Source organism: Chlamydotis macqueenii, chromosome 16 (genome assembly GCF_036417535.1).
Source record: "Chlamydotis macqueenii isolate bChlMac1 chromosome 16, bChlMac1.mat, whole genome shotgun sequence".
In the NCBI taxonomy this organism is placed as follows: Eukaryota; Metazoa; Chordata; class Aves; order Otidiformes; family Otididae; genus Chlamydotis; species Chlamydotis macqueenii.
In genome coordinates this window covers 432,439-447,849 of record NC_141571.1, presented here as the reverse complement: position 1 = coordinate 447,849, position 15,411 = coordinate 432,439, and the positions used below count along the sequence as shown (strand labels likewise).

General features: G+C 37.8%; 1 protein-coding gene across 8 annotated transcripts in view; it reads right to left on the bottom strand.

The window, feature by feature from the left end:
* The window catches only part of PHF20 (PHD finger protein 20), a 77,409-nt gene that overhangs the window by 7,275 nt on the left and 54,723 nt on the right, over nucleotides 1-15,411 (bottom strand). For all 8 annotated transcript variants that reach the window (XM_086760984.1, XM_086760990.1, XM_086760988.1 and 5 more), the window contains 4 exons: nucleotides 13,616-13,798; nucleotides 11,226-11,395; nucleotides 5,512-5,611; nucleotides 2,080-2,275 (listed from right to left, as the gene is read on the bottom strand). In XM_086760984.1, the coding sequence (XP_086617110.1) occupies nucleotides 2,080-2,275; nucleotides 5,512-5,611; nucleotides 11,226-11,395; nucleotides 13,616-13,798 (649 nt within the window). The remainder of the gene's footprint in view (nucleotides 1-2,079; nucleotides 2,276-5,511; nucleotides 5,612-11,225; nucleotides 11,396-13,615; nucleotides 13,799-15,411) is intronic.

Sequence of the window (15,411 nt, the reverse complement as noted above, 5' to 3'; positions counted from 1 at the left end):
CCTTGCAAAGGTGGATGGAATTACTCCATTAAGCCGATCCAACTTTTCCAGCTGTTAGCCAAGCCACTCAACCAAGCATGACCATTTTACTTCCAAAGTAACTGCTTTCTAATCTGTTCTACAGCAGTTAAGGCTTCTCCAGCGTCTATCAGAGGCCAACTACAGTTCCTGTAACTGCCAATGACTTGCTCAGGTCACCTCATACAAGTGCCTCTGCTCCAAGGACTGCATGTCTCTGATAGCCTTGGTGAGCAATCCTGAAGTCATGCCTAGAAAAGTGAAAGCCAAGCGTTCATTTACCAAAGCTTTTTATTTCAGCTCCACTAATATTCTTTACCTAAAGGCATTTTTCTCAGCAAAGAGCAAGGGGTAACTGTACAGAAGACAAAAAATTGAAAGATGATGCACGAGCTACGTAAGGACGAAAATGTAAATGCTTAATACTTGAGTAATCTTTTAACTACTGCTTTCTGAAGGCTGGCTCTCCCTCCCATTGCACTGAAGCTGTCAATGTCACCTCTGATCCTTTGCCACCTCCTTGAAATACTGAGCAACACGCTCCTAAATATTTTAGGCAGTTGTGAAATCATCTTCTCTCTCCAAAATGGTATATCGGCATCAACAATATAATCATTCTTTTAACTCAGCAATTTAAAAAAAACCCTGATTTATGTAATGATAAAGAAAACAGCAGCCATAGCTTTTAACAAGATAGTTAAAAGTTCCTAAAAGGACCACATCTCATATTTAATTAAACCAGGTCATCACACCAACTTCAGGATGGGAGAGAAGAGGAACAGTGTCTGTAACAAGCATCACGTACTTGCCCAGCACTCCATACCTTAGTGCTATGCAAATCTCAATTTGCTCTGCAATTGGAAAGTCAGTCTAAAGACTTGCTATTTAAGAAAAGGCCAAAGGAGTGGTCTTACAATATTTATACTCCACTCTCTCCAACAGGGAGAGACATTACTTACAGAGCTGGCTAAAGGATACCGTAACGGAAAAGCAAAATCTTATGTTAAAATTGCTTCTCTTTTGCTTTAAGCATTATTCCATTGTTTAAGCATTTCAGGTACTGCCGTCAGCCCTATTGCATCACCACAGACTACATTTAAGGGGAAAAATTCCAAAGAACACTGGAAACACTAAAAGCTTTGCTTTCCAAATAGCTGCTGCTATGCAATTTATCAACTAGTAAATTATAAATATGGAATTCAATCAATTTAAAACTGCTAGATTTAAGTTAGAAAAAGATTTTTTTCGGTTATCAGAACTCAAGGATGACTTTAAACAGGAAGGGATGCAGAAAACAATTTCTACAGTGAATATAGAATATGTTGGGTTTTTTCATATATATCTGTAATAGTCTTTGCATAGAAATGAATTGCTACAGGTTGCTGAAGGTGCAAATACTCTCCCACTACAACACAACACTATGTCATAGAATCACAGAACAGTTTGGGTGGGAAGGGACCTTCAAAGCCCACCCAGTCCAACCCCCCTGCCAGGAGCAGGGACATCTCCAACCGGATCAGGTTGCTCAGAGCCCCGGCCAACCTGGCCTGGAATGATTCCAGGGATGGGGCATCCACCGCCTCTCTGGGCAACCTGGGCCAGTGCTCCACCACCCTCAGTGTAAAAACTTTTTTCCTAATATCTAATCTACATCTACCTCCCGAACAAAAAGATTTGATTTCTGCTGGAAAAGCTATGATTTAGAATTAATGGAATGGAGAAGGCAAGTGTTCTAAGAATGCTGCCATAGGTTATATGTCTGTCCTCTTCCTGCTACTTAAATCTATTTAGGTGCTTCAAGAGAAGCTGTTATTAGCTTTCTCACTCATTCCTTCATGCTTTCCCAACCCTTCTATACACAGTCACTTTTCACTCCTCAACACACATAAATAGTTTTTAAACAGTGAAGTCCTTTTCCAAGATCATGTTAGCAATTCAAACTATGTTGTTATATATCCACAAAGTAGCACAAAAAGAACTCTGATTTTCCGGTTATTTTTGTACTATTTTAAATCTAATTCACATTGAGAACATGCCAACTGATACTTAAATACTGCTTACTGTAATATGCTCATCTTCAGCTGCAGTCCATGCAGTACTTCTATCACTCTCTGTACATCGCCAAGAAGCTGGTGAGTGGCTACTATCTTCTTGGCATTCTGGTGGGAATAATTTTCTTCCAAAAATGCTAAGCCATGCATGTGACCATTACTTAACCACTCCTTCTCATACCAGTACTTTAAGCTGGATCTCTGACCTAAAGCAACAGTAATGAGCATGTTAAAATGAAGCATTAACTATGGCATGTTAACATTACTGGTAGTAATTCTGATTATCTCAAAAGTCTTGCAATAGCTTATTTTTTTATTAACAATACCAATACAGATCCTATAATAGCAGACAAAACCCTGAAGACATGAAGAACTTGTGGAGTGCGAAGTGAGATGAAATCTCAATCAAAAACCTCTGCCCAACTGTAGAAGCATTCAGACCACAAACTCCAGCAAAGGACATCCAGAATATGTAACTGCAGCTGAGGCACAGAGAAAAGAGTATTTTTAGCATGGTATCACACTGTCTAGTAACCATCGTTATAACTAAAGCTACAGTTTGAATACAGCTCTTTGCAGACAGAAAAATGTAGCAAAAGGCAGTGAATGTCCCTTCTCCATGCAGTCTTGGTTTTAAGCATCAGATGTGTATTAGTACAGCCATGCAAAAGTAAATTTTAAAGGAACCAATGATGAGGTTCTCATGGAGAACTCGCCTAAGTCTGGCTATTAATAATGTTAATTCTAGATTAAAAGTTTGAAGTATCAACAACATCTGAAATTAAATGATGTTAAATGTGATAAATGGATCAGCAAAAGTAACTCAAGCTACCAAGCAAAATGGTATTAGCAGGAAAGAGTGGAACTTGAGATGCTTGCTAAATTGCAAAAAAAACACAGACAAAAAAATCCAAGCCAAAAACCCAAGAAAAGCTCCCACACACCCTGGAAAATGTATTGTTACAACAGATGTTCTCAGAAGATAGCTCAGCACTCTGAAAAACAAATCATTCACTGGCCTATATATAGCACAGTCAGCAAACCTACAAAATTAGAGATAATATTGGAGCACAGACACAGAACAACAGTCATTAAAATATTCTCATATTCTCCAGTATAAGCAGGTTAATACTGAGTAGAAGTTTCAGCAGTTGAGAAGCTAAAAAAAAAAAAAAAAAAAAAAAAAAAGAAGAGTTACTAGGCAGCAGAGTAAGAGGGGACTGCACTACATGCGTATCAGGTAGCATCGCTGCCCTTGCTTTGGCACAATGAAGCAAAACAACTCTTTGGAAGCCATGCTGAGAAATGAGCAGAACTTAGTCACAGGTATTTATAAGCTTTTTGGATGCATAGTTATAGAATGGCAGAAAAATGCTTTCTGTATCGTGCCCTGTATCTGTAGACATAAAGGATACTTTCAAACTTAAATTTGGTATTAACGCTTTGTCTCAGTAAAAGGGTAAAGGCAAACGAGTGTGCTTGTGAGGACGCTCAGCCAGTAGACTGTACAGGACAATACTCGGTGTTTTGAGACAAGAATTCCAAAAACTCTCAAACAGAAACTAACATAGGGAAGAGTGCACTTTCAAGGCTATAACAGCTCAACTTTTCAGGCAGGTATGCTGTATCAAGCAAGATATCTTCTAGGTCTGGCCAGAACCACTTTGGAGACATTCCTGACATACTTGTATTAACTCCTACGCATTTATTTTTGTGTTAGGGAAGCTACCACCCGTGACAGAAAATGAAGTTCAGTCCACAAGAACAAAATAGTGAATTTCAGAACTCCATGGTCATCTTAACACCACTGAGATTACTAACTGAAGCCCATCCATGGCTCTGTTTACTTAGCAGTGTACTCAGAGACAAAAAACGCTCTCTTTCTAGGTGTACAAGCTCAAGAGAAAACGCAAGTCAATATTCAACAATGTATGCTCTCTATGGTTTGAATGCATCTGTCACATGTTAATGTTGATAACTTTTAAGCAAGGGTAAATGTTAACAAATCCTTTAAAAAAAAAAAAACCACACACTTGACCCCCAAAAAATTGTCCAAAATGACAGTTGTTACAGTTTTTAGGCACAACACCACTAAAGTTGCTTTTATTTCTGATAATATGAATGGTGCTGTTGCAAGTTCCAACACTAAACTGGGGAAAGCTCCTAAATACGAGGTTGCTGAATGGTCATGCCCAGTTTTAAAAGCAACTTCTTTGCAGATTTATAAAGCCTATTTAGCTCATTTCAAGCCAACAGTAGATTCACTGAAATTGAGAAGCCACTTTTGCAGTCAAAAGTTGGATGTTTTCCTTTTTCCAGGACAGAGGTAAAAACTAAGCTCAAATTAAAAAAAAAAAAAAAAAAAAAAAAAAAAAGAAAAAAGGTAAGCTTTAGGATCTTCAAAGCAATAGTTAATGAAAGTGATTAAACTAACTCAAATTGACAGAAATCCAAGCAAAATATCTTGAAAATAGAGGGTTAAAATCCTGTATGCAAGATACTGTAAAAAAAACAAAACAAGCCTTAAATGTTAAACTATTTTACTACTTAGAAAACAGAATGTAAGCATAGACTCTCTTTCTTGCTACGAATATAAACAATATTAGTACATGAATTACACAAATCAATGAGTTAAGCTACCAAAGACTGGGTAGTTTTAAATAGCCAAAAAAAGGCGGAGATCACAATCAACATATGTATAAGAACCAAAAAGGTCTTATAATTAGGCAGAGATCCCATTTTCTCATAATTTATGAACATGGACTCAAGCCCGAACCTCATCCATTTCCACGTTCAGCGAGGCTTCGTAATTCATAGAGTAGGAAGTTAGAAAACATTGACATGGTAAGTGTCATTTTACCTGCTGAATAAGATGGACTCAGACATTTTAAAATACATGGTTAGGAGTAGAGGATGTATTGCTTAATCAAGTCTGACTGCATTAGCCAACATAATTTATATTTGTATTTATACAAATGGATTGCAAGCACCTTTCTGTAGTAAGCACTAGCACATTACAGCTGCTGAGAACCAGTGAGCCTCTTGCTGACTCATTTTAAAGAACGCATAAGCCTTGTCTTGGAGCAAAGTCGTAGTCACATCCCGTAAGATGTGCCCATGGGGAGTCTTTGCTTACGTTTCCTGAGTGTTTCTAAACTCATTTTCCATAGCCAGACAGTACAATCCTTATTATTTATGTGACAAGTGATCATCACAGTTAAAACATTCATTTCTATTCCTGCCCAGCTGTAAATCCACAATATCGACTCATGTACAGGCACATAAATTAAACTTTCTGTTTCTATAACTGAACTCAATTACCTATAATGACAGACACAGCTAGGGGAATAAAAAAAAAAAGTTTAATCTTTGCAATACAGATTTAAAAACTAATAAAGTTACTACATATATAAGAAGGCTCTGTAACCTTAAGTTTCTGTACCTGGAGGATCTTGGCAAATATAGCAGGTATATTTCTCAGGTACATTATCTTCCAGTAAACCCATACAGACTCCATGCTGCCAGCACAGACACTCTTCACACTGTTTAAAGTTAAGAAGTGCACATCAACAGAAATGAAGCCTACAGGAGCTCAATAAGATTACCTCAATTAAGAGACACATAATCTACATATTTTAAGACAGAAAGATGTATTAATACCCACCCTTCTCTTCCAGCTACAAACAAATACATTAAAGAATCAGACTACAATAAAATTCGAACCCTTCCCACACTTTTTTCACACAAATTTCTGGAGAATGACAACAAGTACGAAAAGGAGAGAGAAATATGGAAAGGTGCAAGAGTGTTCCATTTGGAGACAAAAGTCTTTCACAAGATGCATGCACACAGAATCAGGACAGAAAAAAGTAAGCAATCAAGCTTTCTTTAGCAAAACATATCAAGTTTTCTGAATTAAAAGGTTCCCCCCCCAAACAGGAAAATATATTAAATTATAAAATCCAAGGGATATTTATATCACGTAAGACTAGCCAATATCAAGCTTTACGGACATTTGTATCTCTTACATTTTATCTATTTCAAAGTTTACTAACATAAAACTAAAGTGCAGATACAGTTCTTCTAGCTTTAAAAACTTCTGACATCCTTCCAAGTGTGAGTAATCATATTGACAAAGACTGAATATAATTTGGCCCTACTTTTTTAGCGCAGTTTTGCTATTTAAAATGTAATCACTGTACTTAAAGCAGGAAAAACTACATCCACATGTTCTGTTTCAGTCACTTCCCCACACACTTTAAACAAGCAGACAAAACTTCAACTGTAGCCTGAAGACTACTGAAGTGCGGGACAAAATTCCATGTAAGAATATTAAGTCAATTTTGATTTAAAACTGTAGTGTCAGTTTAGAACTACTATTTTCACAAGCAGTGAGAAAAATAGATCATAACCTTCATTTCTCAGAGCACAAGCCAAAAGCTTAATGCAGAGATCTCATCAACATTGGCAAAGGTTTTCCAAATGTGCTAAACGAAACACAAACGGCAACTGCAAGCAAACTTAGATGCTGCTCTTCACTGATCTACAAAGATGCCAACTTGATAAACATCTCATCCATGGTGAACACCACTTACACTACTTTTATTAATGCTCTTCTTATCTGCTGCCTTTCCTCAAATTAAGAGAGACAGAAAGGGACCAGCAGTTTTGAACACATCATTGTATTAAATTAGTGGTCTAGGTGTGGAGGAAAGAAGCACAGGGAACAGAGACTGTAAAAGGTTAGAGAGAAACAGGTTTCTGAAAGGGGACTAACGATGTTTTGCCTTACAAAAATGGGTAAACAGTCCTAACGCAATAAGGACATGTTTTCAAAGAAGGCTGAGAGATCATCCTCCTTCCACAAAGATTATTAGCAGGAGCCAGAAAAAGGTGTCCTAAAAGGAAGAAAACAGATTAAGAAAAACAGACAGCATGCTAAGAATAAGGAGGAAGCTCCTGGACCTAGTTACACTTGCATCCTATAAATCATGCCATAAGGCACAGAGCTATATTCAGTGATTTTTTCAAGGCAAATTTGTCCTTCATTTGTCGAAATGAAGCATCCCAACTTTTTTTTTATTTTACTCAACTAATATTTAAATATCCACCCAATCAGGGCACAGGTCCTTCCTTTTATCTACATGTTCCACTTCACAGTTTGGTTGGCCAGGCTACAGGCTATGGACACGTGCTACATAGAAGCCACCCCCTGCCCACATAGTGGTAGGGAGATACAAAGCAAGTCAAACGAGATTTTTGGAGAGGAAAACCATGCAGAGTTGTGCACTAATATCTAAATCAAAGGTCAACTGCAAAAGAAATAGCCAAATCCAATGGACATGCATTTAAAGCAGCTTTTCATCTACCAGAACAAAAATATCCCAAGTCCATTTACATCCATCACCTCCAAGGCCACTGAATCCGGTTCCAGAATTCTCTACATCACACATAAATCCACCAACATTTAGATATAAAAGCCAAGAGGAAGGGACAACGACACTTTCTCTGGACTTTTCTGGGCCCAGTCGCACCCTACAAAGGGAGTCCTGTGCCTTCAGAAGTAACACATGGCAATGCCAAGCTACTACTTCACACATGGTCCATAAATGAAATCTAGTAACCTCCTTGTAAAGTTATAGAGACAGGAATGAAACAGCATTGACCAATGATATATTATTTTTTACACTTCTTTCCAATTTTAACTTCTACTAAGCGAGGCAGGTACTTAATCAAATTAATGCAAAATCGTATTTCTGTATCCCAGTGTAATGAATGGTATTCTTTATGGACAAATTGCTTCAGATAATTAATTTAAAGCAAGTTCAATATAAAGGAAAAGTTTTTTGCAAAATCTCAAAGCTGAATTTGAGGGGGCATGGGGTGGGAGGGGTGGTAATTATTAGTTTAAAGATCTAATGGCACAAACTCTTGGTTTAACTGTGGAAAAGTTTCATTAAACCTTAATGGTCCCTGATCTTTCAGGAAAAATAAAGCTGCTGCTTGTTTTTAAAACTAACATTTTTTCATCATTACTTAATAAATTTGGCACATTCATGGAAATAAGTGCAGTTCAAAGAGAAAATGACTTAACATTCTCACTCTTTTAAGAGGGCATCATGCATGTATCCTGGGAGGAACGAACCTCCAGTTGCACGCATGGAGAAACTGCCCTGGCTCCTAATTTTGATACCAAGTCAAGGTACGTTGGCACACAGGACACACTCAAGCAAGTACCCCAAGTGTCAGTATATTTCAGATAGAATTTGTCAGACTAATAAGCAGAGGGAGAATACACACCCCAATGGAGACAAGTGCAAAGAATGACAATATTCTTCTAAAAATCCATGCAATGAACAAAATTACATATCTTCAGGAAGAGAGGGCAAGTCTATATTCAAGTTCTTTAGGGTAGACACCTCCAAATTTGAGTTTCTAAGCATCAAATCAACATGTGAGTAAGAAATAGGGACTAAATCTCTCTTCCTTATAAAGTTGACAGCTACACAAGATTCTCACTCTATAAAGTCAAAGGGAAGTGTTAATCTTGGCACATCACCTGTGAAAAGCTAAAAATAGGTTCCCATAATCATAATTCCATAGTTGTTTAATATAACATAGCATCTTTGCTTTGTATTAATGCTCTGTACCTAAAGAGCTAACTCAGGCATTTCTACACCAAGAACAGAAGACCCAAAAAAAAAACCCCACCACAAGCAGACAAAAAGGTGTAGGGAGCAAAACATCCGCCTAACCTACCCCTGTAAAATCTTGTTGCTGACTCCTTGCTCCTCAGTTCCTATTGCTTCAGTCCCTGTAACGAATGCAAGTACTCGCTATGCTGTTGATCTGTAACTCTTTTCCAGAGAGAATAATCTGCTCTCCTAGACAATTCTTTTATAATATAGCTAAGTTTTAAAAACTTTGAAATACACTGAAAAAGATCCCAAACTACTTCAGCCTAGAAAACTGATCTCAGAAGCAGCTCACGAAAAGCAAAACTTTCCATGAAAGCTATCCATAGACTATGTCCCGAGCTAGCTGATGGTTCTCTGCATTCTACATAGACTAACGTTGAGCATATATTTGCCAGAAAACTATACTGCAGACTGTATCTTTGTATTTTTCACTGAGTCATCTTCTCAGAAGGTACCCAGTCCCCTTTATTACCAACTGCCAGACTCCTTTTCCTCCTGTACGCTCTATGCTGTTTAGGTAAATAAATTTTGACCACTGCCCATCACTGCACCCTTTCCTACTAATGCACATGGTATCTTTTGTCCTGCACTGTCAGGATCCAACAATAAAACTAAGGGGTCCCTCAAAATGATCTCAGCCCTAAGAGAGAAAGTGTCATACCTTCCAGAGCAAATCTCCATAAAATAGTATGGAAGGCCAAAGAAAACTATCCAGTGAAGTTAGCAGTTAAACCCGACCACTGCAGACAAAAATCAAACTTAGCCACGTTAGCAAGCCCTACTAAAAATTTTTAAAATTAGGCTGTTGATGTTCAGAGCAAAAAAAGTGTTTCTACTGTCTTGCTGCAGAAGCCAGTAATTCTTCACAGTACAATTTAAACAGTGCACCTCCTCTTCTCTTAACAGGTTTCTGCCTCCATTCAAGCAATAGAGTCCACCAATAAATCATCAGCAGCCATGAGGCAGGTACAGATCAGCTTCTGTCTTTCTGCTCCTCCTAGTTCCAAACAGCAAAAGAGAAATGCAGTTCACAGTAACATGCCGGCAACTATCCCAGTAAGGGATGCCATGAAGTGGAATTCAAACCTCACAAAAATTAGCAACAGAATGCCAGTGAAAGTGAATTAAAAAATCTACACATGGGGGTGACCTTTGTGTGCCAGAAAAATATTTCTGAAGTCAGTGTCTAGCCACATTCTTTCACAATAAACCAACTTTCTCAAAAGAACACAATAATTATACTAAAATTTGCAATAAGCACAGCTGCCAACCTATTCTACTGTCACTTTGAACTGAGGTCTCACAGAGCAAAAAGTTATCTAGATAGGAAAGGTGGGAGCTTCCTTAAAAAAAAAAGGGGGGGGGGGGCACGGGAGAGTGGGAAGAAAAAAAAGAAAAAGAAAAAACTTAATTTCTTCAGAAGAACAACTATGAAAAGCTCTTGATCTAGGATCAAGAGCATCATACCCTGCATATGCTTCTTCTAAGACTCAGGGGGAATTACCAAAGGGGGCCAAGAATCAGTGGCAAAAACAACTAGAGCAAAAAATGCTGAAGAAGTTTTTTTTATTTCATATGTTTGACTTCAGTATTTGAAATTAATAGGAACTGGGTGGAATGGCTCAGAGCAGCTAAGTGGGGAATTGTTTCCAGATAATTTACAAACATCTCAAAAAGTAAAAGTAAACAGCCAGGGCAGTTCCAAAGAGGCTTTTATCAACAGTTTAAAGGGGAAGATATAATAGACACTGCTCTGGCTGGAAACAGTTTCTGTAAAGCTGGTTTAAACAGAGTACATATATGGAGAATGGACAGATGGCCTTAGGCAGATTAGGAACTCTGAATTTACAAACTACAGAAGAAGCTGCAAAATGGACGCATGCAGCTCTGCTCCAAAACAAAAAAAACCCCTCAAGTCACGATTATTTTGTTCGTTTGTTTGTTTGTTTGTTCATGCTACCTAAAGGATTGTATGTTTAAGTCAAGCTTCTGGTCAGGGCAGAGAAGTGGAAGGTTCCCACCATCTCATGGCAATGTTCTGAACATGTTCAGAATTAGAGGGAAGCAAAAAAAGCCAGATAAAAAGCCACTAATTTTAAATATGTATTGTCTAAACCTAGGAAGTGTTCTTATTTTTAGAAAAATGCAAATACACAAGTGACAGGCCAACTGTTTATAGATTGGATAGAATTGTTCCTCTTTCCCCACTTCCTCTTGTTTAAAAAAAAAAAAACCCAAAACTAACGATTTTTCACAAACTGTATCAAAAAGCAAAGTTTTCCACCTATCACAGCAGCTGCTCACCCTGACTGGTTATCTTAAAAATAATTATTATTTCAGAGGTCAACAGAAGTTTATTTCATATACAGAAGGTACCTGTGCATATTTCTACAATAGTTTTTCCACTGACACCTTCCACCATATTCACCAAAATGTGCATTCACCCTCTACTTCATACCTGAATCATGAAGTCATTTTCTTCTTTTACTTCACAAACACACCGAACAATCTCAAAATCACTTTCTTCAACTTCTTCCTCAGGGTTCGTAGTTACATCAACATCCTGACTGCAGTCATCATCACTCCAAAGCAAGCTATCCATAGACGACTCACTCAGGGTGTCATCCTCTGTACAAAAAGTAGTTAGACAAAATCCTGAGTAATTACAAAAAGGTCAAATAACTCAAGATTTCACCTGAGTATGCAGACATAAATTTCTAAAAGCATGGGTTCTCCGTGTAATTTAAGGAGCGTCACAAAGTTCCTACGTTATATATATTGTAACCTTCAATAAACGCTAAATTTATTGACTATTACTACATAATAAAGTTTTATAGTCTCATTAACAGCTCCTTCAAAATATTCCAATTTAACAGGTTCTGTCATTAAAATTGTACTCTCAATATACGGTGCCTCAAACCAAAGGCACAAAGTCTCTTTAGACAACTAAGTATAATAAACAGAACTAGATTTATAAACTCAAATAGGATACATACTAGTTTCTGCAATTCGTACAAAACTGTGACTTGGTACTTTAAGTGTAGACAAAAGAGAGATAAGAGGGTTCTGTCTCACACACCACTGGATCTCACAAAGTAACATCTCCATTACAGAAACATTCAAGAGTCCAACACAATTTAATCCTGCTTCAGAAATTATGATTCTTATTTAGACTCCTGTTGAGGACACATTTATCTGTTCAGGGGCAGTGCACTGCCCCAGGTATTCTTTAAGAATGCTCCCACGCTACTTAGAGCATTAATGCATCTCTGTGGATTGAATAAAACTGCCAAGAAAATCTTTATTGAATAACATGCTAAATTGAGATGCTTACCTCGATAATATTAATGCAACGTCTACACCTTCCTTGGGGATAGAATGGGAGGGTCAGGGGGAGAAGATAAGGATTTTAATTGCTTGGGAAATACTCTAATGAGCTGGAGGAGAATGGAAGGTAAAAATTTAGTCACTCAACCAGATGGTGGTGTCTCACCTATATTGGGTAGAACTATTTTGATCGCTTAGACCCTAAAACAAGACTGCAGAAATAGAAGAATCCGTTCTTTTGCAGAAACATCGTTTCATTCCGCCTCTGAGATACAACACTCTTTCCTGAAGTACTCTGGAAGCAACAGGTTAAGCACACGGCACTTTCATTCTACACAAGAGTTTTACTATTACTTACAACAGATTTCATATAGGCACTGCTTTTATTGTTAGTTCAAGTTCTGCAGATACAAAAAGGAGCAAAGCTATTGAGAAAAGGATTAAATAAAACTATCTCCAATACTTTTCACCTCTTTCAATGTCTATGAACTCATCAAGAGAAGTCTGAGCAACTAATGGCCAAGATACTGATCTGTGAGTATGTTCTATGGTTGATACGCTCCAAAAACGCAGCTGATAAGACTTGCAGAACATGTTTTAGGACATTATCGCTATCTACGCTTCAGTAGTTTTTAATGTTTCCTCTTTTCCCTATATACTGGAATTAACTAAAGTTAATGTTTATATTTTGTCCAATACTGAACAATAGAACCATTGTGTAAACAAAAAAACAACCAACCAACCAAAAAAAAAAATCAAATGGTCACCAACAGTGTATCTGTACAAGAAGGAATTTAAGGCTCCAAGCTGTCATACATTTCCCCCTTCCTTCAAATTTGAGAGCTTTAAGAATAACAGAAAGAACAAAATGTTTGGCTTCCTTTATTGTACCAGCCTGTGACAGCACATTGCAAGATAGACCAAGATATTACAAGTTATGAAAGCTGGAACACAGCAGCCATCCTTTTTATAAGCTCTGTTTATGAAGTCACTAGTAAATAGTCACTCAAGAGCTTCTCCTCATTATGAAGCTCAGGTGGTCATTATAATCATGTATCATACTGTATCTATGCAACTACACATAATATCACATCCAGTGGTCTTTCAAACACAGCATACATACTGTATAAAACCTGCACAGCACCTATTTTTAACTCTGAATTAATTATTACTTTGAGGACATCTTAGGAAATATGAAAAATTTAATTAGTGAAGTCTGAATATTGTTATTATAGAGTTAATAAGGTGCTGCAAAGAGGTGCAAAATGAGTTTGAGTTCTGAAGTAAGGGCAACAGCCTTAAAGCTTCTGAGAAGGTAAAGTCAAAGCAAAAAGTAGTATCAAGCTCTGGCAAACAAACTGGGTTCAATCTCTTCAGGCAGGTGAATGGAAACACAAAGTTCTGCGTAAGAATAGCGAAGTTTATATCATGAGTATCAGCTTTCAGACACATTAGTGCAGCTCACACATTTACTAGTAATGAAAGACAGAACCAGCAAACCGCAGATGAGAGTCATCTTACCATTTGTTTTTGATTTTCCTCTGTGCTGTTGTCGTAGTTCAGAATTAGTTCCAGAATTAGAGCAGTGTAGCAGTGTGCTTGGGTGGGCAGACGATTTATTTGAAGAAATGCATTTTGTGACAACTGATTTTTCAGGAGAAAGCTCCTGCAAAATATCTGTGTTTTCTTCACTGACAGAGTATTCTGTAAAATTGTAATAAGTGTTATTATTAGAAATCTGTGGTCAAGAAAAGTTGACAGAAAAAAAAGCAGCACCTTGCATGCCCATAAGGAGCCCTGAGAGCCCATAACTCACTGAGTGTTTCCACTTCAACATGCCAGGGCTCTAGGATTTCACTACGCTGCTGAAAGATTTGCAAGCTTTCTAGATGCAAGAAAGTTATTGTCTGAACCAGAAAAATCTTATGCAGCTCAGTCATCCTTCACTGCAGATGAAAGCGAGAAAGGCTGAAAAGACTGCTTTACTTAAACCTAGCTATTCCTCAGGGTGAGTATGTCTACAAATGCTTCTGTGTTACAGGTACTTCCACACAAGCTGGAGACCTTTCCCTCACATCCCACTATTATTCACATGGGCTACATACATTCCCTGATCTCACAGACTACAAAATGGACAAAAAACACCTCGTATTTTCCTAGTGCATGTGTGGAACAGGATGCAAAGGTGGAAGAGAAAAACTTCCATTAGGAACGTATGGAGAAAACAGCTAGAACGGTTCCTCTGTGAGGTACCCATTCGTCACGTCCTGGACTGTACATAAATCGGGGCTGTCTGGACTAATAAGCCGTATTCCCCAAACAGTTATCTGGGGAAAACCTTCAAAGTTCCTGGAGTGAAGAACCGCAAGGGCAACATAAAAAAAAAGGCAAGCAACATTTTAAAACCCAAGGGTAGATGGACAAGCAGTTCACAGGTACTATTTGTGCAGCTATTGCATGTTTACAAATTATACTTTGCATATTTTCATTATATACAAGGGCATCATATAACAAGAAACTTGCTGAAATGATTTTTTTCAGTACAACTCTGAGTCAGTCTGCCTGTGGTTCTTTCTTTCTCTCTATTCTCTCATGACAGCTATTTCTTCACAGCAGCAAATAAAAAGACAAGGCATTTTCTTTCCCCTCTCAGAAACTCCTCCATAAGGAGCTCTAATTTAACAAATTATGCACGCCAGATTGGAATGTGCTGCATTAAAATCCTAAACATCTCCATCAATGGCAGAGAAAGTTGCCACGCTTGACCTGTAAACATTTTATTAGAGAAATCTTTCAGAACCAAATGTGATTTTCAGAAGTGAAGAATCCAATCCCCAGTAACTCCTGGGCCTATATATGAAGTTCAAGGTGTAAAGTGGCCCAAGGAAAGCGTTCCAAAGCCTCTGTAGATTAAATCGACAGAAGGCGTGTTCCTACTACAAGTCTACTAAGATAGGCGGAACATCATGTTACAAGACACGATAGAAGGACACAGCGTGAGTACAGACTTTAAATCAGGGTTTTACTTCATCTCTCCAGGAGATATTTATCCTTTAGGAAAAAAAAATTAGGATGCAACAGGTTTAACAGAGCTCATTGTCACAACCTCTGAAATCCCACACTAAGTGAAGATGTAAGAAATAACAACTTTAATTGCAGAAAAAGAGGGCCCGTCAACACTTCCCAACTCCAGCATTCACACAAGAGCCCCAAAACTAACTCATATAACTGAGAACATCCGGTACATGGGATACTTGGTAACAAATCACGGGAATCCGCACGCTCTTTATCTGGGTAAAACTTGCATATGAGTATGC